This window comes from Caretta caretta, chromosome 4, assembly GCF_965140235.1.
Source record: "Caretta caretta isolate rCarCar2 chromosome 4, rCarCar1.hap1, whole genome shotgun sequence".
NCBI classification, from domain to species: domain Eukaryota; kingdom Metazoa; phylum Chordata; order Testudines; family Cheloniidae; genus Caretta; species Caretta caretta.
Genome location: NC_134209.1, coordinates 126217482 through 126244044, shown reverse-complemented (window position 1 = coordinate 126244044; position 26563 = coordinate 126217482). Strand labels below are relative to the sequence as shown.

General features: G+C 41.4%; 1 protein-coding gene across 1 annotated transcript; it reads right to left on the bottom strand.

Annotated features, from left to right (window-relative positions):
• WDR1 (WD repeat domain 1) lies at window positions 1-26544 on the bottom strand. Its single transcript, XM_048848845.2, has 15 exons — window positions 26304-26544; window positions 25792-25913; window positions 21697-21787; window positions 16821-16968; window positions 13512-13692; window positions 11433-11510; window positions 10488-10568; window positions 10150-10383; window positions 9161-9248; window positions 7725-7881; window positions 6814-6901; window positions 4605-4715; window positions 3970-4143; window positions 1525-1669; window positions 1-932 (listed from the first exon to the last, which is right to left on the bottom strand). The coding sequence occupies exons 1-15, from the start codon at window positions 26317-26319 to the stop codon at window positions 823-825; spliced, it is 1824 nt and encodes a 607-aa protein (XP_048704802.1). The 5' UTR covers window positions 26320-26544; the 3' UTR covers window positions 1-822.
• Window positions 26545-26563: the final 19 nt, after the last annotated feature.

The window sequence follows — 26563 nt, the reverse complement described above, 5'->3', positions numbered from 1 at the left end:
AATGATTCACTTTGTTTAATTCCTGTACTGAAACAGGTGTTATAATTACTGCAAATTTGTTTACATCAACTTAATTCTTCTCAAAAGGAAACAAATTTATCTTTCAACAGAAGCTGAGGTTCTCCCCTGACACTGAAATGACCAGACATTCCTCAGTTGTTCATAAGGTAACAACGATGTTTCTGGAGTGAGAAAATGCCAATAGAGTTATTTGTAAACATTAAACCGACAACAGTAAGTACATTAAAATCCCATATTTCCATCCTAAAATAACCACAAAACTTTGACAGGAAATACATAGAGTTTATTATGTGTGTACCCCATTTCATTATGTGGAGGAGGAAATCTGAGGCAACAGTTTGGTGCAGTACAGACAAGCAACATAATATACAGTAGCTGCACACAGCTTGATTTGTTTTGAATCACAACTAAATATTCTTACTATGACCATTAGTACAGAAATGTTCTGCAATTAGAAAAAATGAGAAGTATTTCTCTCATGCTGTACAATCTCACAAGGACTCTGGTAGAAAATAACTGATCATGTTTAAATTTTTTATGCCAACTTGTTCGGCTGTTGCCTCTGGAATGTTCAGCACAAAGGTTAAGTTCCAGACATAATTTAAGTGCTTTTCATGTGCAAACTGTTACTGGCTAAAGCTTTCAAAGTACATTTAATTACAGATATGAACACCCTGTAAAGATATGAGGATATGATAGAAGACCCATAGGCCATTAGAATTTTTTTTTCTTTTAAAGAGAAATGCTATGTTCCACTGCAGTAGTTCTAGTCCCTGATGAGGTCCTTCCAAGTAGGACTGTTCACTTGTAGGAGATAGACCATTCTTTGACAGAAGCATCATGGGATGTTGTTACCAGGGTATGTTCATCCAGCCATGCCAAGCTGCTTACATGATGTAGTCTATGAGCGTCTGTACAGATGGAAGGAGATGAATTTTTTAAAAACTCACAATTTAATATTAAGAATTGATAGGACAATATTTTTATTTTGAAAAAAATTTGAATTAGAACATAAGAACGGCCATACCGGGTCAGACCAAAGGTCCCTCTAACCCAGTATCCTGTCTTCCGACAGTGGCCAATGTCAGGTGCCCCAGAGGGAATGAACAGAACAGGTAATCACCAAGTGATCCATCCCCTGTCGCCCATTCCCAGCTTCTGCCAAACAGAGGCTAGGGACACCATCCCTGTCCATCCTAGCTAATTGTGATTGATGGATCTATCCTCCATGAACTTATCTAGTTCTTTTTCCAACTGTAGTGCACAAAGTACTTGTAAAATGCAGTTGCCTGCAAAGTGCACTTAGTGAGTGGCCGTCTTGATCCGTAACAGTTAGAATGTTAAAATTACATTACAGAGGGTAGACTAGATGTCTCCACCCCTATCTGGGAGGAGGAGAATTGCTAGTGTAGTTCTGACAGAGAAAGCACTGTCCATATTTCGAGAGAGACGAGTAATTCTCAAAACTAAACCTTTCTAGCAAAGAAGAGGTGCACAACGTACCTGGTATCTTGACTCTGGTCTCTGGGTCACTTAAGGTCCAAACATAAACCATCATGTCCATGCCCCCAGAGGCAAAATGTTCATTGTCTGGAGACCAGGCAAGGCAAACAATTTTTGCATGGTGTCCATAGAAGATGTTATGTTCCTATTGTGGAGTTATTGGGAAAATGGTGTTATTTTACAGACTTCAGGTAGCTATTCTTTTACCTGTGACATTGTCCCTCATTAACAGGCAACAAATTTTAATATGTTGCTAGAAAAAGTTAATATATCTGTATACCCCAGGTACACAGTAAAATTCTAAGCTAAGTGCCTTTTACATTTGAAAAGCATGGTTATTACACAAGTCTGTCATGGGAGTTATTTAAAATGTCCATTTTATGCTATTTCTATAAACATCTGAAAGGAGCCCACAGAATTCAAACCAAAATGGATCAAAAATGGTAGGACTGGATGTTCAAGTTTTCAGCAAAAACAAATTGGAGATCCTAGAACTCTCAAAATGTCCTGCTCAGCCTCAGCTGTAGCACAGAAGGGGTTGATTGAAGCCTTTGAAAGCAGCTGTACAGTAGGTGTTTTGAGAAACAACCTATATTTGATGGTGACCACATCCTGAATGAAATCTTTCCCAAACACCCCCCACTGACCAGAGCACCCCAAATCAAAGTGGCACCAGCCTCTGCCACAACAGATGCAAAACTTCTACAACTTTCTAGATCCCCAGGTTCTCCACATGTGGCGTACCTCATCCAGTCCACTAAGTGCCCCAACAACGGAGTGAGTGAAAAAGACACACTACGCTCTCAAATGAGCTCAGACAGAAAAAATGATAGAAAGGAAAAAACACATAACCATGGGCAAGCATTTCTCACAAAAATGATCACTCCATATCGGACCTCGCAGCCCTTGTCCTCAAAGGGAACCTACACAACACCTCCAAAAGATGAGCCTGGGAACTTAGGACTGATCCTTGGTGTCCAGCAGAGTTTAATACAGACACTGGATGTATGGCTCATTACAATTATCTGTAACCCACTAACCCTCTGTCCTACAACAACAGAGGTGTTAACTACCCATGGTCACCTTAGGTGGTCTCTTGAATGTGGGTTAAATACATAAGTGGAACAGATAAGGAATTAACTGTGACACAGGGTATGCCTACACTTAAGATGGTACAACACCACAGCTACACCACTGTAGTGCTTCAGTGTAGCCACTACTTAGGCTGGTGGGAGGAGTTCTCCTGTCAGTATAGGTAATTCACCTCCCCAAGAGGCAGCAGCTAGGTCAAGGGAAGAATTCTTCAGTCAGCCTAGTGCTGGCCAGGGGATAGCTCATATTATGTCGCTCGGGGATGTGGGTTTTTCACACCCCTGAGTAACACAGTTAAGCTGACAATTTTCTAGTGTAGACCAGGTCTGTGCATCTTTCCCAGATGTGAAGAAGAGTTCTGTGTAAGCTTGAACAGTTGTCTTTCCACCAATATAAGCTGGTCTGATTTTTTTTTTTTTTTTTAAAAAGTAACCTTGACCCACTTCATCTTTTGAAAAGAGAAACCTTTTTAGTTCTGCTCAGAGCCAAGAGTGCAAGACAATAGCATGGAAGAAGGAACAGCCCCCCCGTCCCCACCTCCTCGACATTCCATTTCAGTGCAATTTCAGTCCAGCTAATTTAAAGGCTTCATTCTCAGTCCTTGCTTTCTTTTTTTAAAGAGAGCATATGGATTATCTCCAATTCCTCTTCTGCCCATTTCAGTGCATGGCCTTCACACAGAGTTAAGCACTGTGGCTAACAAGTTTTATTAGAAAGTGCATCTTACAGTTCTGCACAGATTGCAGTCTAATCAGACTACTTACTCCCTCAGGCCAACCCAGTTTCCAGAAGTTATGGAAATCTTTGCTGACATGCACACTGATGGATAGGGAAAGACTTGTTCAAGGTCACTGTGCATTGGTTGTGATTGAGGTTTCCATTACAGACACACTACAATGCAGGTCAAATAAGGAACTTGCGAGACCCTAGACAGTTTATGCTGAATAGCAGCAAGCCTACCACAGATCAGATTGCCCCTCCCCCTTGCAGGTCACACCCTTCCAAGTGATTTTTAAAAGGCACCTCTGATTGGAAAGAACTTGTTTTCTCTATTTTTCTTGTTCTCTAATTTGGATGAATTAGTATCTTTTTTCTAGTAACCAACCTATGCTGCTCTTTCCTTCCCCTGACCCAAGGTCATAATTTTGTTTGAGACTTCAAAACTGGCTGTTGTGAAAATCATCTCAACAGGAGATACTACAGAATTACACACAAGTAGGCATTAGTGGCATTTGACTTTTTACCCCCAGTACAGACTAAGTCACACCTGGCTGTGCCTTTACTTCTACACACAGTTTTAGGACTAATAAATACTTTTGTTGGAAATCATAAGTCAGATACAGCAATTCTTACCGCATAGCCATCAGCAACACTAAAGACAGTGACAACTTTGTTTGCATCACAAACTGCAAGAAAGGCACCATCGTGAGAATATGCCAGGTCAGTCACAGGACCTTTAGCTTGCAAGGTCTTCTCATCGATTTTCAGAGAGGTTCCTTGGATTGAATATAGATGGACATTCCCATCCTGCAAGTTAATAATGAAAATCAAAGCTTTACAACAAAAATCAGGAAGGTTATTAAGTTAGAGGATCATATGCAATTATAGGTATTTCTCCCTTTGAGAGATACAGTCAGTATTTTTAGGGTATATTGGCCACATGTCGTCAAATTAAAAACATGCTACTGCTTTAAGACATGGGCGGAGAGTTTTGAGAAAAAGCTTACTTGATAACTAACTAGGGAGAATATGTTGTGGAATGTATACTAACCACAAAAGTGGGAGAATCTAATGGAAGGAGGCCAGAAGATAGCAGTTTAACAAAAAGCCCAACAGCACAACTTTAAATTAAAAGCAACAATATTCGTATACTGCCAACTTTGATATCTTGGTGCAGCAATAGCTGAGTGAAGTTTAAAGAACAAGCATAACTAAAAACCCCACAACCATGGAATACTGTTCCAGTGTTCACAAGAGTGTATCCTTACCAGGCCTCCCACTGCAGCGGTACCACCTCCTGGGTGAATGGCCACCACTTCTGGTTCATAGCCAGGGTCATCAACTGCAAAACATTTCTTCTTATTCTTCATCAAGATGATCTAGAAATGTAGAGCAATGTACCATAGAGACCATTAGGTTCAAAATGCTTGACAGGCTATACTAGTGCACTCTGCTCGTCAGCCACAATAGGAGTTACTACTTCATTGGTTCAAAAGAGTATTGAGATTCATTCTAATCTATACAGATTAGAAGTGTATAAAACACCTATACCTTGTGACCAAGCTTTTTCCTCCTATGAGCATTTGACAGGGATGCAGGTACTGCTGCAGACCGCCTTCAATCTACTAACTGCAAGCAGTCAGGACATGCTCTTGCATACAGTTAGCTGAAGTTCATTTAGTCACAACAAAAGAGGGGCATGAAGAACTCAAGCATTTCAAGCAATGCCTACTATCTTTTGTTGGGATGACTGAGTTACAAAGTACAGGCTGTTAATATCATGTGCAAAGGGTCATTTTCCTGTCCAGTTACAGTTTCCCATTAGAGGCAAATCATAACTAAAAACAAGTAGTTTGGATGACGCAGTTGAGATCATGAAAGTTCAACCAACATCCTTATTAGTCAAAAGCATTGCAAAGGAATGTAAGTATGGGTGGCTGGTGAACCCTGGGCTTGGGGAAGCAAGTGGCCAGCTCACCCTTTTTGCCTGAGGCCCCGCCCCTCCTGCCAGAGCCCAGAGGCCCTCCCTCCCCCAACTTGCCGCCCCCCGGAGCACAGGCTGGCCCTCCATTAGTCCCAGCCGCAGGGGAAGAGCCCCCCACAACACAGCACCAGGAAGCAGGAAGAGGTCTGGGGGCTGAGTGTGTGTGGGGCCATGCAAGGCTGTTTGGGGAGGCTCAGCCTTCCGTGGCCTTTGATACCCATTAATGTAAGTGTGGTTTAAACAGACACATCCCTGAAGAAACAAGGATCTTTGGTTCTGCTTCATTTGAATCATGCTGAGGAGCTTGAGTAATCCTCCAACTATCGTAGAGTGTGCTCCAACAATAGCCAAGAGATCCATATCTATGGTGCCAGGTGATAAGCAAGCTGTACACCAAAGATTGATATAACAGCATAAGTGGACTAGCCTGCCAAAAGTAACAAATGTTTAAGCAAGAGACTAAGAGGAGAACTAGTCCCTGCTTCTATATTTTTACTACTGACCAAGGTCCTAAAACTGTTATACTGACCATATCCAATATAGTTATCAGCGACTAATGATTTTGTGTTTCTTATATTAGCAATAATCTCCCTTCCAATTTTTTTTTATTTTATTTAAAGAGGTTAAGTATCTATTGGGATTTTGGTTTTACATCTGTATAATCACTGTATGAGCTAGAAGGTTAGATATGTATTTGCTCCTGCTCATTAACAGAAAAAGCTACCTTCCATATTTAAAGTGTTCACACACACCCACCAAAAGGAGAAAAACAAATTAAAGAAGAAACCAACACTGCTGTAATCAACACTGGATTCAAATTTCAGGTAGATTTTCATGTTGACTCAGCCTTTTTAGGCCACTAAATCCAGTGACCTCATTAGAGGCGTATGGCTACATACAATTCAGGCACTGGATTTAACAAACTTCGCTTTTCTACCAGTTTTAAAGTTTGGTGCAACCCCATAGCATGGATGCAGGTATACCTTGATACTGGTGTAATGCATCCACACTAGAGGTCTGCACCAATTTAAAATAGACAAACTGATTTAAAAAAAAATAATCAGTGCCAACACTGTATTTAGACAAGTCTTACACCAGCAGATTCTTTGATTTAGTTATGTTTGCACAGAATTTAAAAATAGTAAGGTGCTATGTAAGTGCTACCATGGGCTAACATTAACAGCTGATCCACATTGACAGCTGCCTCTACCAACATAGAATCCCCCACTGAAATAAGTTTTAGAAATTTCTTAGTGTACCAATGACATACTCAGAGCATTAAATACTGTATAGGTTACACAAGGCATGTCTACACAACCAGACCCCTGCAGCTGGCCCATACCAGTTGACTTGGGCTCACAGGGCTTAGAGGTCCTTACAGCAGTGAAACAGCTCTGCAGCCCGAGCCCCACAAGCCCTAGTTGGCTGGCCCAGGCCAGCTGTGGGGGTCTAGTTGCTGTGTAGACAGACCCAGATATTATCCTGATACTTACTTGTCCAATGCATATAACTACTGTATATCCACCAGGACCAACAGCTAAACATTTTGGTTGGACATCCATTTTTACAACATCCTGGCCACTGAAAAGAAAAATACAAATTGCTTTTCCGTGTCTTTATTTTATTCATGTACAAGTCTCAATTCAATAGTCAGCCATTGAGAGATCCTTGAAAAGTTACCATGAAATAGGTCTGCAATATGCAGATTCACAATCACGATCTACAGCTGGATTCCAGTCTTAGAAGTTAGGGCTTATCTACATGGGGACACTTGAGAAAATTAACCTGTTTTAAAATTTTTAAAGTGGATTACTTTACCCACATTAAATTCTCATGGGGATACTCCGATTCAGAATTAAAAAGTGACCTTAATTCATCTTAATTTAACTTCAGAGAGATAGAGATAGACTGGGTAATCCTAAAAGGACTCATCTCCTGAGGAGGCAGGATTGGCATAACCACAGGGGAAAGAATGGTTTCCAAAAAGAATCTTAGAGCTCGTTTTCCTCTGATACGTGGCTTTATATAGTACACTGTAAGAGCTGAAGCATGCTCTCTCTCTGATATATCTATATCCTATCTAGTGAAGACAAAACCCTACAAAAGTCATGCAATACAAGACAGATATATCTGGCTGCCTAAAAAATAAAAATAAAATCAGAAAATACTAAATTAGTCTTATGTAGGTAGAAGAAAAAAATTTAAATGACTATTGTTTCACAGATAAAGCAAGTTGGGTATTGCAAGCATTTCTAGGATTTTCATGGTAACTTGAAAAATTTTCTCAAGTTGTATGATTAAGCTAGTCAGCATTCCACACTGTACCAGTGAAATTCTCTTGATGCAACACAAAAAACACAACCCAATACATTCAAACACGACCAAATATGGTAGCCTCACTAACCTGTAGTCTCTCTTGGTTAGGCTAGTATAACGCACAGTGTCATCCATACTGCAACTGACCAGCTGATCCAATTCATCCACAGCCATTCTAGAAACCTGGTTTGTATGTCCTTTTCCAGAAAAGTCATCATTCTCCCCAGTTTCGGAATCCCAATAATGTGCAAAGTAGAATTAAGAAAGTTTTTCTTAGGAGTGGGGGGGGAGGTGGGGGGAGGGGAAGGGGAGGAAGAAGGCTTGCAGAAAAACTAGGAGTTCCAACTCCCAATTCCAGATAATGAAAATGAACACTGACTCAAGTATTCCATAAAGGAATTAAATAAAATATTATTTGAATAACCATTTTAGAACAGTAAAAAAGTATTGGCAAACAACAAATCATTTAGTGTTAGGTCTCAATGCCTAAGCAACACTTGCCAAGAGGGATACGGATAGGAAAAGTAAAATGAGTGTTTTTTACACAAGGGACTAGTCAATCTGACGTGTTATTACCATGAAAGCTTCTTCCTCAGCAAGCCTTCAAGTTTGCTTCATATATTTGCCAAAAGATAATGCAGTTACTGTGTGCATTATGTTCACAAGGAGCGTAAATGTATTATACATCACATGTTGTTTAAGGGAATATATTAAAAAATTGTATAAACTCACATTTGCCTGTTACAGAAAAAGCTAATGGCGTTCTGCTCTACAAAAAACAAAACCAAAAACTCACAGGCTGACCCACTAACCACACCCTGACCCACACCCTAGATCGCATTCCATGTTTATTGCTCCACAGACCAGTGGGAACTGGGATTATTATATAATTAATAAATGTGCAAATTCTCTGGGGGTTGGGGACCTGATTATGCTTGAGACACTGGCTAGATAAGTAACGGTAACTGGCTATTAACTGGCTAGAACAGTAACGGTAAGAGTGTCACCCACCCATGAGGATAAAAATTAAGGCCATGATAAGGTGGTGAGAAACTTGCAGCTCTGAGAACAATGCAGAAAGCTATGCTTATTAGTATATAAGCCCAGAGGCAGAGCAACAAGGAGTTCATAATCCTTTCAGTTTAGGGATGACTGGATTACCTCTTCTGTTCATTCCCTCTGAAGCACCTGGCATTGGCCACTATTGAAGACAGGATACTGAGCTGGATGGACCTTTGGTCTGACTCAGTATGGCTGTTCTTATTAATGTTAATAGGGATTCAGGTAAGACTACTGTGGTATCAGGAAAGCAAGTTATTAAGAGAATGGTAAAGATTACAGGTAAGTGCCATGTATAGTACAAGTTAGCAGGAATTTGGTTCAGCAATACAATTTTATTCAGGAATGTCAGAGGAAGTTATCTTGTCTTCAGTAAAGTGATTTAAAAAGTTCCTAGGAAGTAGCATACCCATCTTAAAGAGAAGTGGGACTATAATAACACCATTTGATCACCAGAAAGGATATTAATGTGTCCATCATGACTTCCAGAGTAAATATAGGATTTTCCACCATTTTTATGCACGGTCAGACACTGAACTGATTTACTATGACCCTGTGAGAGAATATAATTAGTGGGCAATTCATTTCTCAGTTATTCAAACTAGAAGAAAAGCAATCTATTCACAAAGTGTAACCGGTAAGATTTAGAAAGTAACATCACATCTTGGTTTTGGTCTTTGTTCAATCTCAAAGTTCAAATGACTAGCTGTCTAGGTCTGTTTCAAGGAATCAATAGATTAAAAAAAGTGTTACAGTACTGACATTTTCAGACAAATTCTGAAGAATTAAATATTCTGTAGTATGAATAGGTACACACTTATTTTTGGACAGAGATCTCTTTAGGACCCTTTCCATGCATGTGTGTTATGTTCCATCATAAGCAAGTTCAGTGTTTATAAGATGGTCAAATATGGTCACCTATACGTACTGGTTGCCAGAAATCCAGCAACAATAGTTAAAAAAAAAAAAGAAATCTAGGACACAGGTTTCTAGTTCATGTAAAATGTAAGCTCCCGTGGGATTGCTTTGTCACCCTGCCAAATAATTCCCAATATTAGAGCTTGATGACATAATGAACCATATCTCCATGTTCATAACAGTTAGCACTTGCAGGACGATGAAATAAGATGCCCATGGGTGGTATTCTAACTCAGGATTCTTTTAGTGTAATTTTAAGCATGTTTAAAAACTAGTGTGGAAGTAAGCTATTTTATTAGCATAATTAAGACCATTACTCACCTACACATTTGCACAAAGTATAACTACTATATTTGACTGTTATGACTCAGGTGTTAGTCAGTGATACGCTCAGCAATATCCAAGCTTGACGGTTCAAAGAGATTCTTTACAGCCACATTTTAATGGAACAGTTACTATTCCCAAACAGATTATTGCTAAAACCAAACTATGTGCAGCAGAAGGTGTCTGCTGCAGTGTGATCAAGGTCACCATACCTTTATGACACGTAGAGGCTTATTTGGGTTATTCTTATCCAAATAGTTAATGTAACCAGAGAGGGAGAGGCTCAGTAAGTGGTCCTTCTGCCACAAGCAACCCAACTGCTGATCCAGAACATCTGATCCCATGTTAAACGTACTGACAAGAGAGTTAGCACCAACATCCCAGATTTTAGCAGTTTTGTCTCCAGAAGCAGAAAGCAAGTGACTGCTATCAGGGCTCCAGCTAATCTGTAAAAACAAGTACCTGCCTTAGTATACAGAGTGCACTTTCCAGCAACAACAGTATAAGATATTTATTGTGCTGCAGTTATGAAACACAAAAAAATACTTACAGCATAAATGCCTCCATCATGAGCCTTATTTCCACCCAGAGCACAAACTCTCTCTCCAGTCTTCCCATCATAGACAAAAATCTTTAAAAAAAATTAATCACATAAGCATATTATACACAGTGACAGACAATTAGAGGAAGGCTTGCACATATACAATCTCCAAAATGTATTATATATACAGCTAACTCTTTGCTGCAGGCGTAAAAGTTAAGTCTTCAAGACAAATGCATACTTGTATATTAAATATTTAAGGTACCAGAGGATGTTCAGGCATTCTAAATAAAAGCAGCAAGCTGTTCCATGCAGGAATTCTGACATCTGAAATATTGGAAAGTATTATGCTTATGGCTCCTACTGTGATAGCCGCAGCTCCCTGCGAGTCATTGGAATCTGCCCATATGCAGGGAGCTATCCATGGCAACAGTGCTGTTGTAATTCTCAACCTCCTAAGCTGATAAAAATGTATAGAGGTAGGCTCTTACCTAGCCATTTATACCGCACCCACCTTCTCAGCCAGTGCAAGGAGTCTAGCAGTGGAAGCACCAGCACAGCTACGTGGTGGTACAAGATCAAGCCTTTCCATAGTGAATTTGAGAATTTGGGGATATTTTCCTTTGAGTCTGAAGAAAGCCTTGCCGCTAAAAGCTGTAGGCAGGGGTATCATCCCCCCAGCAGATAGGTAACCTGCGTTGGGGAGGTGCAGCAGGAAGAGAGATAAACAGGTGCAGTCTGATAGGAGCAGCATCAGGTTTTTGTAGAACAGCTGCTGCTGCAGCAGTATCATGGGAGAATAATGACAGTTCTTAAGTCTGTTTTCTCACAGTAAAGAGAATCAGTATGTAGGCTGTGGAACTGCTCCCCAAAACCCCATCCCCCTCAAAGAGTGTAACTCACAATTATTCCCCTCCCCCACACGTGGATATCAAGGTGGCAGCTCATTTTTACCTGGCCATCTGCACTAGATGTAGCAAATCTGTTCCCATCAGGAGAGAACCTCACACAGTTAACAAAACGGCTGTGGTCCTGCAGGAGACAGCAATTAGCACCCAGCCAAAAACAGAAGCGCTTTTTAAAGACATCTCATATAAGTTACTTGATCCCCATGAGACCCATTCATTTACAGTGAAATTTTCAAGCAAGAGACTCTCCACCCTACTCAAGCCACAGACTGGCTGTGAGGAAGAGGCCGACAGTGGAAACTTCTGCACCGTCTAGCACAGGTAAGCATGGAGGGTGACAGAGATAGGTCAAGAGCAACCACAGGATCCATGGTTCTGCAGTTCAAATAGCTTTAATGCAGCATACAAATCCGATTAGAAGTAATCGCCATGGCTTTGGTTAGGAGGGAAGAAGGCTGAACGACAGCCCCCATCCCATTCAGGATTGCTATTTTGTCTCCACCCCCCCACATCTGGTCACTTCATATGTATAAAGCCTTAGGAATCAGGCTTCTGCAGGTGAGCTGAATTCCACCCATAATAATCAGAAAAATGCATCAGTTTTATGCCCAATGCTTATAATACTCACTGATTTGGATTTTGCTAAAGAAGCTGTTACTGAAAGCTGAACGGTCTGAGGCTGAGTTGCCCATACACAAATCTAGCCACTATTAGTGATCATTTAAACCTTCAGGAATTTGTTCTCCAAGAGGATTGTTCACACTACAAAAAATCTAACAACCCTGGCAGAGAGTCTCAGAGTCTGGGTCAGCAAGGCAGATGTTTCCACTCAGACTTGGAGACTCTTCCACCACCTTGACAGGTCTGAGTCCAGGCTCCAGCCAGAGTGGGAATATCTACACTGCTGTTTTCAGCTCCGTAGCACAAGCCAGCGTTAGCTGACCTCGGTTCTCGGACTCACTGATGAATTTCCCTCCCCGCTTGCAGTAGACATACTGCAAGAGAGCCAAAAAATAAAAAGTAGCTACTGAAGTTCAAATGTATATTCAGCAGTGATGTCACTTAACTGATTGTGGCACTCTAAACTGTTCGTTTGCGAAGTCTGGAATGGAAAAAGGACTAAAAAGCACTTAAGGTTTAAAGTCAGCTTAAGCCACATGCAAACAATAGGTTTCCAATTGCCTTAAAATTAATCGCCAGGTTTAAACTTTTCAAGAAGACCTACTAGTATGGTAAGGACCTTCATCTGCAACAGCGCCAAGTGGCAAGGCCTACCCAGAAGAAGATAGGCCCCAAGTAATAAGGCCAAGAGACTCCCTAAGGGATGACATAATATGAATGGTTTGGATATAGTCATTCCAGTATTTGGAAGTTTTCACATTGCACTAGTGCAACACAAACCAGAAATTAAAGCTGACTTGTTATTTTCATTGTCCAGACAGAAAGTAATAGCAAAGGATGAACGTTAGATTTGTAATTTCAAGTTTAATAACCTGTAGTAATTTTTCGAGATCTAGGCTAACATTTTCAAAGCTGCCTCAAGGGATTTGGATGCCTAATTCCTGTTTAGAATTGAGAATCCAAATCCCTTAAAGAGATTTGGAGATTCCAAACCCCTCCCCCGCCACAGCTCCCCCCGCCCCCAAACTGAGCACTGCTGAAAGTATTGTTAAGAAACATGGTAGAATATTTTGAAATTGCACTAAATGAAGGAAACAAACTGCTCAAGATGGGATACTGAAAGTTTTGTTTCCAGTTACACTTCCTACAAACCCACAAAAGGGTAATGAAAGCCAGCACAGAAACAGATCTGAGATGACACTAAACTTAAAATTATACGGTTTTGAAGAATTAGTTTAGAGTTTCCTTTCTAACCCATCATTTATTTTGTTTTTCTGAGCTTGAGCGAGACCTTCAATTATCTTCAAACATGGGTTTTAAAAAGCTACTCAATGCTAAATAGATTTTAAACTGGAAACCAAGATTTTGTTATGGCAATGAGCTGTATCACAAAAAACTAAGTGTACTGGAGAACTGTGAAGACTTTTTAGTATATATCCATACGACTTAACAAAGAGACATAACCGAACTTATGTGCAGAAGGAGAAAAGTAAGTTAGACTCACGCTTATTGTAAACTTGAATTTGAATGGCGGTCCCTCAAAGAAAGCACCACAATTGTCATCACTGCCAGTTACTATACGATAGGGCCTTGTTTGTTTTATATCCACGCTGTTGATCACCTTGTTGTGTCCAGAGATCTCTCCGACTGAAGAGCCAGTATCCCATAGGAACACTGCTCCAAATCTATTTAAAGATGACACAATACACATAGTCCATAAAATAAAAATTACATGAAGGCTAACTCCTTGAGCATCAGTAATCTGCATTGAGTGCATGCAGAGAATAGAAATTAGGTCATCTAGTTAATCTCATGCAAGTGCAGCATTGTTCCCTAAAGGATATTCAAGTCCTTTGTCTAGGAGACAGAGTCCAAAAACTCAGACGAGGATGACATCTGCCACATGTACCAAGCAGAGAAGCAAATATACAAAGCTTTTTAAATTAAAAATATCCCTTGGATCTCACTTTAAGGGATCAACTACTTAAAGCTTACTGAGAGGAGCAAGTTGATGTCCCAGGTGGATAATTGCTACAAAACAGATAATGGATAGTATGGAAGGCTGGAATATAAAGCAGCATCAAGTCCATCATATGTAGGGTCAAATTCACCATCCATTTTGGTCTATTTCACAGTCATAGGATTTTAAATATTGTAAATTTCATTATTTTAGCTATTTGTGAAATTTCAGACATAATGGTGTAATTGTAGGGGTACTGACCCAAAAAGAAGGGGGGGGGAGAACACAAAGTCACTGTAGGGGTGGATGCAGTACTGCTACCCTTACCTCTGCGCTGCTGCGGGTGCTGGGCTCCCAGCCAGCAGCTGCCCAACTCTGAAGGCAACGCTACCGCCAGCAGCGGCACAGAAGACAGGAGGACATGGTATGGCATGGCCACCCTTACTTCTTCGCTGCTGCCTGCAGAGCCGGGCCCTCAGTCAGCAGCCACCGCACTCCAGCCGCCAGCTCTGAAGGCAACAGCACAGACGGTGGCATAGTATGGTATTGCCACCCTTCCTTCTATGCTGCTACCAGCGAGGGTGCTGGGTGCCCAGCCACTGCTCTCTGGCCGACCAGCTCTGAAGGCAGCGCAGAAGCAAGCATGGCAATACTGCACCCCCCCGGCATATAACCTTGCAACCCCCCTAAAACTCCCTTTTGGGTCAGGTCCCCCAATTTGAGAAATGCTGGTCTCCCCCATGAGATCTGTATAGTATAGGGTAAAAGCGCATAAGAGACCAGATTTCACGGTCTGTGATGCGTTTTTCATGGTGAATTTGGCAGGGCCCTAACCACGTGATTTAGGACAGAACAGTTGATTATTGCTTTAAAAGTCCTGTAGGTATCTACAAGATGTTAGTGAAGTAATTAGTACTTCACCTATGCTGAACAACACCTAGAGATCTCCAAAATAACTTCTTGTAATGTTTTATAGCGACACAGTTCAGTGAACCGCAGGAGAGAGGGACACGAACTACTGAGTGACGAGAAGACAAATCTTAGCATACCAAAGCATTGGCAGTTACTATTTCAGCGGCATTTAAAAAAACCCACAAAAAGTTAAGTCTGTAACCACAATGCATTAACAAAACAAGTTTTATCAGAACACATGAAAAAATCCTTTGTCAGCTTTTGTGTTTTTAAAACAGTAAAAAATACTCACTGCCAGAGTAATGTAGTTAAACAAGCTCTAGACCATCATTTCAGCAAGTTTTAAAATGAAGCTAGATTTGCTAGAAATGCAATACGATTCGTTAGGAAACCTTAATAACTTTGCTCTATTATTTCCTAAGTTTTCCTAACTTCTGGGCATTTTAAAAGAAACAAAAAAAGGAACGCTGATATGCAAGTCACCATACACATTTCTTCAGTACCAACCCTTGAGACATTAGCAAACAAACTAATGCAGGAGGTGTCTCCCCAAAGCATTAAGTTAGGAGTCAATATAAAGTAGAATTTCAAAGATATGAACTCCAGAGTTACAGATTTACCAGTCAACCGGACACCAATCAGGCAGCAGCAGCGACAAAAACAAAAATACAGCAAATGCTGTACTGCCCTGGGGCATGGGGGGAGGAGGAGGAAAGGGGGAAAAAAAGATTTGGTGCTTCTGCCCTGCGGGAACACTGGACTCAGAGGAGAAGAAAGAAAGAGGGAGGGTGGAGTACTGTAGTTTCAGCCACACTGCTCCATTCCCAACTTCAGCCCCAGCGCTCCCCCCATAGCTAAACCCCTGATGTATTCCCTGCTAAAACTAGGAGCAGAGCCATGGGGCACCCCCCACGGGACAGAGACCAGGGACAGAGCTGCAGGGCTGAAGCCCTGAGCCCCAGCGCTCCCTCTGGGTCTAATGCCCTGCTCTGATGCTCCCACAGGGCAGAAGTCCTGACCTCTCCACACCCATGCCTAGAACCCCGAACTCCCCATCCTGCAGTTGCAACCCCTCCCTTCCGCCCCCAGTGGCTGAAGTCCGTAACGTCTTTTTCAGAGTTACGAACAACCTCCATTCCCAAGGTGTCCATAACTGAGGTGCTACTGTACCAACTACTTGCACAGAACAGTAATTAGCCTTAAGATACAGTATGTGGCCTATGCCTGGAGGCCACTCTTGCTGGATTTGGTCCCCATCTTCACAGGTCTGCCAACCTTTTGTACTAGCAAGTGTACACATGTACCCGATTGAAGCTATACAAACAGGCACTTCTAGCCTGACAGACAAGAGGCAATTGGTGGTGAATTATGTTCTTATTGCACTTAACTGCCCCCCAAATCTAGTTGTGCTCATGTGGAAGATGCAAATATAAGTGTGATTCTCTCTCCCCAACAACACATTTTGTAAAACATTAAAGTTTTTAAGATCCCTGCGGTTCTCCCTGCTTAACAATCCCCCTCCCCCAAAAAACAAAAAAACCACCACACCCTCTGAACAGAACAGGCAATCTTGAATTGATTGTATGCAGTGTCGTAACCATGTCGGTCCCAGAATTAGCGAGACATGGCGTGGAAGGCAGTATCTTTTATTGGACCCATCACCCACCTGTCTCCCTAATCTTGAATTGCTACCATTTAAGGAAGAAAAAAAAAAGGTCGTATGCTCTAGAAAGGTCTATTTTAATGGCATTGTGCTTCCCCAGTGAATAAGCTACACACAGTTCAGCAGCTGTCAAATGCTATGTAAAGAATGTTGCTACTAAACAACGAATCTAGAAGTCTAAACAAGGAGTGCGACACACATTTCTCTTAGAGGAGCTGAGAGCTTTTGCCATCACTGATTTTGTTTTGTTAGGACACAATAGATTGAGAATTACTCACTTCTCCCTGCCTTCCCCCACAGCGGCAAGCCTCTTGCTGTCTTCAGTCCAGGCAATATCTTTTATTTTTCCTGCAAATGGCTGATATTCATACTTCAGTAGGTGTTCCTTCTGGGTGGTATCCCAAATTCTAAGCTTTCCAGAGACATCTGCCATAACACAGTAGTACATAAGTATCACTGTTCCAGCAAGTATCAAATAGTCACATGTCTCAGCCATCTGTCACAGTAAAAATTTTCAGCCTTACTGATTGCTAGTGCTAAAAACCTACCATCATATGCCATTATACAGACTAAGATTCCTAAATAAAACTGAATCCAATAAGCATTAAAAATTGGAGCGCTTTAAAATCATATATTCAAAGTTCAGCATGCAGAATTGATGATTACAGGAGTGTCTGAGGTAGGAACAAATCTACTGTGTGTCTGAGAGTCAGGCATTTGTGCAAATATGACTCTGTAAGTCTCCCAACCACAAACATAATAACCTGGCCTACTCGTGCATTTAAGTTCTGTATGCACATGTATAAAGTTTAAAAGCTGGATTGCTACCCAAAGGTCAAATAAGTGTATTCAACAATCGTTGGCGATCCCTCGAAGTTGAGGATGATGGACAATCCAGGAAAGACAATTTCAAGTTGTTGGAGAGTCTGCAGATGGCTGAGGCGGCCTATTCTAGAACCAGACTCTTCCATGTTGCAGACATTTCCAAGCAGATGGGCGAGCCTGGGCCCTGGCCTGCTCGGTCAATCCCGTTTTTCCATTATTCAACAACAGTGATGTCATGACAGGCAAGGAATACAAGTCTATCTTTTTTAGACCAGAGGTCTCATTTATGCCTAATATTCTGAGCATGCATTGTCGATTGCCTTGAATCAATTACCACCTCTTCAGAATACTAGAGAGGTGTGGAACATGCTTCAATTCAGAGGAAATATTGTGGTGTTGCTAGTCACAAGCTGGGACGCTCTGTATCTCAGGGGAACACCCTACAACCGCATGTTCATCTTTATAAAATGATTGTGTGGTATCCAATGTAAAGTTTGTCATGTTGGGTGTCTTCGGAAGGCTCATGATGCACTAAGCATGATGGTTATAGTAACTGTTACAGTAATGTTATAGGTTATAATTTCATAACACGGCTGTTCCTCTGAAACCATGTATATAATTATGAGGCTCAAAATGTATCTCCATGGCTTAAAGCAAGCATAGGCAAAACTTTCCAAGAACAGAGAGGCAGTTAACACCTCATTAGGGCACGTATGGGACAAACCCAGCTCAGCCTCACAGGAACAAAGGACGTTCTCGAGGGAGTCGCCCCTCTTCCTTTGGTCAATTTGGAACTGCAATGAGGTAATGCTCACCTGACTCTGAAGGGGTTGTGGGGGATACGCAATGCCAAGAGGGAAGAAAGGCCATGATAAAAAGGAAAGTATCAGAAGGGTAGCCTTATTAGTCTGTATTCACAGAAACAGCAAGGAATCTGGTGGCACCTTAAAGACCATACATTTATTTGGGTATAAGCTTTCGTTGGTAAAAAATCCATTTCTTCAGATGCATGGAGGAAGTGGGTTTTTACCCACGAAAGCTTATGCCCAAATAAATGTTTGGCCTCTAAAGGTGCCACACTCCTCATTTTTATTTTTTTTGATAAAAGGGAGAGACATTTGCCATGCTCTCTCTCTCCCGCCTACATCTACAGACACCACATACCAAATGACTGAAGCACTGATCAAAGGGGAGAGCCTGGCTGAAGAGCAACCAGCCAGCCTGTGGTGAGAAGTATCTAAGTTTGTACTAATAAGATCAGCTGAGAATGCGTTTTGTTTTTATTTCATTTGACCAAATCTGACTTGTTTTGATTTATAGTCACTCAAAAAATCGATCTTTATAGTTAATAAATTTGTTTATTCTACTTGAAGCAGTACATTTGGTTTGAAGTGTCAGAGACTCTCCTTGGGATAACAAGCCTGATACATATCAATTTCTTTGTTAAACTGACAAACTCTCAGAAGCTTGCAATGTCCAGCGGACATAACTGGGCACTGCAAGACTAAGGTTCCTAGGGATGTGTCTGGGACCGGTGATATTGGCTAGTGTTATTAGGTTGCACAATCCAAGGAGCAGCTTACATGCCAGAGGTTGTGAGTGAACAGCCCAGGAGTGGGGTTCTCACAGCAGAGCAGGGTAAGGCTGGCTCCCAGAGTCAACGACTGGAGCGACCTAGCAGATCACCGGTCCAGATAACACCAGAGGGGAATGTCACAAGTAGAACATTTTATAATTCAGACAGCGTTAGTCTTTTGTAATATAAAAACGCACAAAATAGATTTGTATTAGGCCTTTAAAAAAGGCAGTTTGAAAAAGTTTGCATATTAATCTATTCCACCCAGCAGAATTCAGGCCTGTGTATTTAAAGTTCTGTATATTTATATGGTCCTCTTCAATATAGTATCTGGCCCCACACAACACCCTAGGTAGGGATTTATTATCCCTATTTTACAGATAGGGAAAGAGGCACGAGGTGGATTAAGTGTTTTTTTGAAGAACACCTAGAAGTGTGTTATTGAACCTGGATTCAAACCCATTATTCCCAAGTCCAAGTCCTGTACCCTGCCCACTGAAGTATTCACTTGAAGACAACATCTACATTAGCATTTTGTTATTGCTCCTCGCCCCTCCCATCATTTCTCTACTGCTATACTAGCACTGGTGGGAACACTAGCATAAGAAGCGTGCAGGCCTCTGTGCCCCGGGGTTATGTAATTCAGCTCAGCAATATCTAGGGAGAAAATGCAGGCATGGTTGTTTCTCATAGTGACATTTAAGACAATGCACAATTGCTTTGTGACAAAGTGACAAACTTAAGGGTTAAATGTATAATTTTGATCTGTGCTCAGTATAGTGGCAAGTTACTTACAGGGTATGCCCCAAAAAAAAAGTTAAGGGAAGACTTTTGATACTCAGTGTTTGAGTATGTGGTAGGATGGATGATGGCTCAGATGCCCCTGCTAGCAGACTCAGTTAATAATGATCTGTGCTTAGCAGCAGCTTCTCCAACCAGACCACAATTAAGGAAAAATGCAGCACTGATCTCAGTGAGGGGGGACCTCACACACTACTGTTCAGAGTCCCTCAGAGTGGAATTTTACATTTCTAATGCTCTGCCTATTAACAAGAATAAAGTAGATGGGCACTTGGGCAAAGTGATGTATCAGCATAGAACAAACCCAAGAGTGCTGGGTTTGGGGCAGAGAGACACCACACACAACAACATTTTAAAAGGAATCAGTTTGACAAACACATGGACTGCGTGCCAGGAAAACCCTGCCTTTGATACAGACTAGTTTATAAGGCTGCACCCTACTGATCTGTGCTCAAAAGATATGTGCAAAGCTTGGGATATGCATGGAGAGGTCCCGGGGGGGGGATGGGGGATCACTGTAACTTCCCCCAAATTCAAGATTCTCCATTTTATCTTTCAAAATGGCAGAGAGGATTTAGGTGGTCCCACTCTGAGATTATTGCAGGAGTTGTGCCCCCACTCAACATGGCTGTAAGAGCGCGTTCTCATAGAAGGTCCATAGTGGCTCTTCTATTTACAGAGAGTATGTACAAAGAATATGCACACCCAATGTTCTGTGGAACCTGGCTTCATGGAACCTCCCTGTCCACAGCTCAGCTTTAACGAAAAAAAAGCTGATAGAACCTCTGAAGGACCTGGACGTCTGAGACTAGATCCAAAGCCATGGAGTGGTTCTACAATAAACTGGCCCATGAGATCTTGGCAGTGCTGTGTGGCTATTCAGGAACTTAGTTGAAACCAGGATTCCAGCCTGGAGCAGACATCATCTTGCAGACTCCAGAAGTCAATTTGGCATGTGTTCACATTTGGAAGGTTTTATTCTCAACCAAATGGGTTGGGAACTTCTTTAAAAAATGAATATGAAGACAAGTTTCCTACTTGTCAATACAGCCACCATGAAAGTGTTATGTAATTTTCTTTTAAAAATCTTTTTAAAGTACTTATGGTTTATTAATATTTATTCTCCAACACGTACCATCTTTAAAGTTTCCTTTATTGATTTTTGTCTTTTCATCTGACAATCATCAATTCTCTAATGGAGCATGGCATTAATGTAGATTCGTGTCCTTGTTTATACAATAGTATCAAAAATAAATTTTAGTTTCAGCCAGGAAGCCAGATGATGCAGCAAGGGCCTCGCTTACTGTAGATTCTCAAAGTTTTCATAGAATCTTTACACAAAAAGTTTGAGAATCAGCATTCTTTCCCTGCTAAGTTGCTGCAGTGAAAGCTGCAGTTCAGTTTACAGTGCTGAGAGATCAGGCCAGCACCAAGGAAAATGAGGACCTTTTTGTGTGCAAGAGTGAGAGAAAGACACACACCCACACAGAACCAGTGGCAGAATTTCATTTTAGAGACAGAGAATTTGACACCATATTTACCGCTTAGAGAACTCGTAAAGGGCAAAAACCAAAGTTAAAAATTCCACAGTTCACTCCTAATGCTGATGCACATACAAAGCATTCACTATAGCTAAAAGGACCATTTATAATAAGGTAATACACTTGTACACAGACATAAAATTAAGTTTAGAGTCGAGTATATTAAAATAAATTTTGGATTTAAACTAAGAAGTATCACTTCAAAAAGAAATAATACACTACACTGTCTCCTCCATGAGGAGACAAGTTTAACATTAATGGCATATGATTAGGAAAAAAATACTTATTTTTGTTACAGCTTTGTTAAATATGATCAAGCTGTATAACTAAAGTCTGCGCCACTAAGTTTTACCTAAGCATTTTAGCAGTCCTGTCCCATAGCTCATACCAGAATGCGTTCTGATACTTTACCTCCAGAAGCTATGTAGAATCCACTGGGAGCATACTTGGCAACCACAACTTGATGGGCATGCTCAGTATAGATATCAGCAATTGCTGGATTCTACAGATGAAACAGAATTAAAAAGTTACAAGATGACATTGTGAGTTTCAGACAAAGGAGAATCAAAACTGTTTTAAAGCTGAGACATTGGAGATACTTAAATCCCATGTATAATAAAGAGGAAGGGAGAACAAAAGTAAAACATGCCGCTGATCAGTGGAAACTTACTGTTTAGTGTGACAAACAATACAGGGTGTAACATGGCTGCAGTTGTGATAAGTAATATCCCCACTGGCCAATCACACATTAGCGTAATTCCCAAAATACCTGTATACAATACTGGAGGTTGGCAACTCATTGACTGATAAAAACTAAGTTGCACTGGAACGCAGAGAGAAAGGGCTCCAGAACAGGAATCAAGATAAAAGCACTTAAATATAGAGAACTGCATAGAAAGATGGGTAAGTGAGAGAAGAACGTAATGTTCCACTTTGTAGAGTACTAAGCATGTATAAAAGTTACTTCAGTAAAACGTGCCTAGAAAGCCTTAGAACAAAAACATTAGAGAGCCCTTTGCTTAGCAGGATATATTCACCTGTAGTTTCTGATGTATTAATACTGTAAGTCTTCACTGCTAGAACTAGAGACATTTTACAAGAGTTGCATCAGCAGGCACAGGAGATTACTTAGTAAATCAATGTGGATTGAAATGTCCGTCTTTTGGGTAAGCTAATTTATAAGCAGCTTTCCCCAAATGGATTTCAACAGAAGGGCTAATATAGAAAAAGTTTTTCCTATGATCAATAGGAAAATTGGGATGCAGAAACAGTCGCATCATTGACTGTCAAGACATTACAATTATAGCTTTTATGCTACTCTTTGGAGAGGTCTTCAAACTCCATAGCAGAAGAGACACTTAGGTCATTCAACACATGCTCAGATGCCTCAAAGTTTAACCACAAAACTGAGACAGTGAATGAATGTGTGTTGATGACTGAGGAGCTCTATCATCCAGACCATATCAAGGAGAACACAAGAGATGAAAACACAAGAGATACTTGTCTATATTTGTTATTGCATATCATAACATATTTATTCCACAGAGTTATGACTGTTCACGTGCAGCATACCAGCTAAATAAATTGCAGAACAATAGTCCAAAAAAATTAATCAGTTCACCTTTCATCTCCAAAACGACTTGTGTTGTTTGTTCAAAAGGAAAAAAGTGTGGCTGAAATTGTTTTGATGCTGTAATTCATAAACAAACATTTGTTTGACTGCATCATAAAAATCACTAAGTAATATAGTATGATTCGATCATGTGCTCAGGAGAAACTGGACCGTTACAGAGTAGGTACTCTGTATTAGAAAGCTTGCAGGCTTTTTACCAGGAAAAGGTCTTGCTCTTGCCAGTAATATCAGTCTCTCAGAGATGTAATGTAGCTTACTCAAGCAAGGGTAAGCTTTTCTATTTCTGGTCTAGAATACATTTATATTGGTTGAGTGCACTTCTAGCTCTGGCAAGTCAGAAATTATTGCACTATCAAGAGTCACCCAATTCCCTGCGACTCTCCATTTTCCTGGGTGATTGAATTTAAGTAAGCAAAACATGCCAGTCCTACAGGTCAAATAAGTTCCTATTCCTCTCTATTGTAGTTTCATCTCCGATAAGTTCGGGAGCCTCTCTGTATACTGCATTCTATTGCCAACATCATGAGTGGCTCCTGTTTTATAGCAGAGTTACAACAGCTCACTGAAGCTAAGTGGATAAAAACTGGACTTAAGGGGCACTGAATTTAAGACAGTTAAGCTTCTGGGTTTTTTTTTTTTTTTTAAAAGCCTACTGCTGTTAAAGCTTGAGTGCCAAACAAACTAGCTTTTTTTCCAGTTTATTTTCTTTGTATATTTAATAGCACTATTTCCACCCAATTACAGTCAGTTCCCTCATTTGCATGCATCTTTCACCCAACAGGTAAGAGCAAAACATTTGTTTAGAATTAGAAGTTATGAAAGGACCAGAAAAATTAGGAATGGAATGAATCGAAATTCAGGGGCAGGTACAGTATCTAACACCATCATTAACTCTCAAAAAAAAAAAAAAAAAAAGAGGACCAGCTAGCAGGAAAAGGAGGCAGGGACATGTTCAACAAGACAAAAAAACCCAGAATTCATTGAGCTAATGTGGCCCTTACACGGATACCAGAGCTGCTTAGAATAGCTTGGAACTCAAACTGCCTCAGACTTTGCAGGAAGAGGCACCCATATGGAAGTAAAATATTCATGAGATATCAGGTCTTCTAAGTATCACTGATCCCTCTTGCCTTAGCAGTGCTTTTCCAACACATCCAAGACGTCAATGTACTGAGTCACGTTTTGGACTTCTTTGTCATAGCTAAGAGACCATCCTCATCAGCTCCCAAGTACTTCACTCGGGACAATGGATTTGTAAGACACGAATGACCTGTCTGGTTTATTGGCTAGAATGAAGCAGTCCCAGGTGGAACTTGGAGAGTTATTCGATTGTACAGGAGTCACATGTAGTGTTCTCCAAGGGTCTGTCCCTTGTTTGTGCGGACATGGGGGTAGAGTTATTTGCCTAGGCTTCCCTATTTTTGATGGGGAGTGTTTCAGAGACTAAGTCAATACGTAGTACAGGTATAGTCCTTTACCAGGAAGAGGATTATTTCCATTTAATAATACTATTAAATTGAACCAAAAACTATGATGCATTCTTTTGTGACATTAAAACTGACTATTGGAACAAATTTTGTAACAGGCTGCAGTCAGCTGATAATTACCAGAAGACTCACCCCCTGCCTGCCCGTTTACTCTTACTTTTATAGCATACAGAAACATTTAGGTATTAGTTTTAATGTTATGACTAAATCAACTGGCTCAGATACATTTCTGTGCATCTGTCATGCTACATTATTTTACCTTCTTAGCTGAAACTTTTGGTATCAAGAAGACTGGGACATTTCTTTTTTTAAAAAAGAAACTTAACATTTAAAAAAAATAGAACCAAATACTAATTTTCAATGTTATGGAAGGCACTTTCAGCACACTGGCAGCTAGATAAGAGATTTGGATATACCCAACAAGTGGGAGGGGGAGCAGAAATCCTGGAGAACCACTGTCAGAGACAAACATATTGTCATGGAAAGCTGAAAATTTCAAGGATCTATAATCGTCCCACCTGTAATGGTTTTTCCCCCCAGAAACAAAGTTTACATTACATTAAAGCGAAAGGGGAAATGAAGGAGAATAGGGTGAGGATTCTCATTTTCCAGTAGTGAAAATACAATTACCATTTTAAAAGACTATATTGAATCTGGAGCCCCACAGAAAAAACAACAGCTCTACAAGTCACCTTTTGCACGCATTTCAATAGAATGCAATCTTTGCAGCCTGATTATTACCATTTAAATGGCACATTGTTCACTGATGATCACCATGTAAGAAAAACCTACTGAACATACCTGTTTTATATATTTCATTCATATGTAGTGCAGTTCCCTAGGATTAAGACTAAGAGCTTTGAATATGCAGATATTACATAAACTTTCAGTCCAATAACTCAGAGCTGTTTCAAGTTCTCAAATGCAACGGAGTAAGCTACACAGCACTGGATTCGATTTGTAAGATTGTGTTTTTTCCAAGAAGACAGCTTAGCTCAGCAAGTGGGGGTATTTATTAACTTAATAAATCTATTTTAATGGATCCCTAGGTCCCATAATATATATATTTGAATTACCATATTAACAGGCCCAAGAAGAACATGGAATACCAATCCCATCCTAAATTCTACAGAAAGGGACGAGGAGAGGAGACTACACAGATTTTGCAGAGATTTTCTACAGATTTCTGTAGTCCCCTCCCTGCCCACAATTTTAGGACTGAGTCATACACCCTCCCTTCTTCATCACAGACATATCTGACCTCAATAGAAATCCCAAAGTATCAGAAACAAGCCAATATGGGAAAGCAGCTGGAAAAAAAACAAAAAAAAAATTCAGAGGAAAGAACTACATCATGAAACAAACAAAAACTGTAGAATACATTACGTCAATGTTTCTGATGACGACGCATTTTCCATTGGTATACAGAAAGTTGTTGCCCTTGGGATCCCCTCCAATAATTTTGGAGACACCTCTTTCAACCTGGGGGAGGCTGGCAAACACTTTTTCTACAAAAAGAAGAAAATACAGAGAGATGGGGATATGGGGCATCACCAGTCAACGTCTTTCAGAAGCAAGGCAACCCGCCCCAGGGTCTGCGGCTGAACAGCCACTTGTTGCTGCCCCCAGAGCCCGGGACGCTCCGCACCCGGCACAACCCGGGCGAGCCACCCTGGAGCGGCGCGGGGCGAACGTGGGGGGGGGGGTCCCCCGGCGAGCGAGCCTAGCGCGGACCCAGGCACCGCCCGGGGCAGGGGCAGCGGCAGCGCAGGCACGGCCGGAGCCCGAGCAGGCGGCTCCCGGCGCGCCGCTCCCCAAGCCAGCCGCCGGGGCGGGCAGCCACGCGAAGGCGGCTCCCTGCGGGGCACGGGAAGCAGCCGGGCGCCCCCCGCACTTACTGCTCTCGAACGGCATCTTGGCCCGTTTGTTCCCGCGGCCGGAGGCAGGCGACGCGCTCGGGTCCCAGGTGGCGGCGGTGGCGGCGGCCCAGCCTCTCTCTGCTCCCGCTCCGGCCCCAGCCCCAAGCTGCAGAGCAGGAAGCGCCCGCCGAGCTCGCCGCTACTCCCCTGCTTTGACCATATATAGTCAACTCCGCGCTCGCCGAGGAGCGGCGGCCGCTCCCCACCGCCGCGAGCCCGCGCCCCACGCCCCGCCCCGG

Excerpts from the sequence above, each read along its gene's own strand:
- WDR1 (XM_048848845.2), bottom strand. Across the intron at positions 10,569-11,432 it reads CATCTAGTGCAGATGGCCAG|ATTTTTGTCTATGATGGGAA; the intron begins GTAAAAATGAGC and ends TTTTTTTTAAAG. Across the intron at positions 1,670-3,969 it reads GTGTTGCTGATGGCTATGCG|GAACATAACATCTTCTATGG; the intron begins GTAAGAATTGCT and ends ACTCCACAATAG.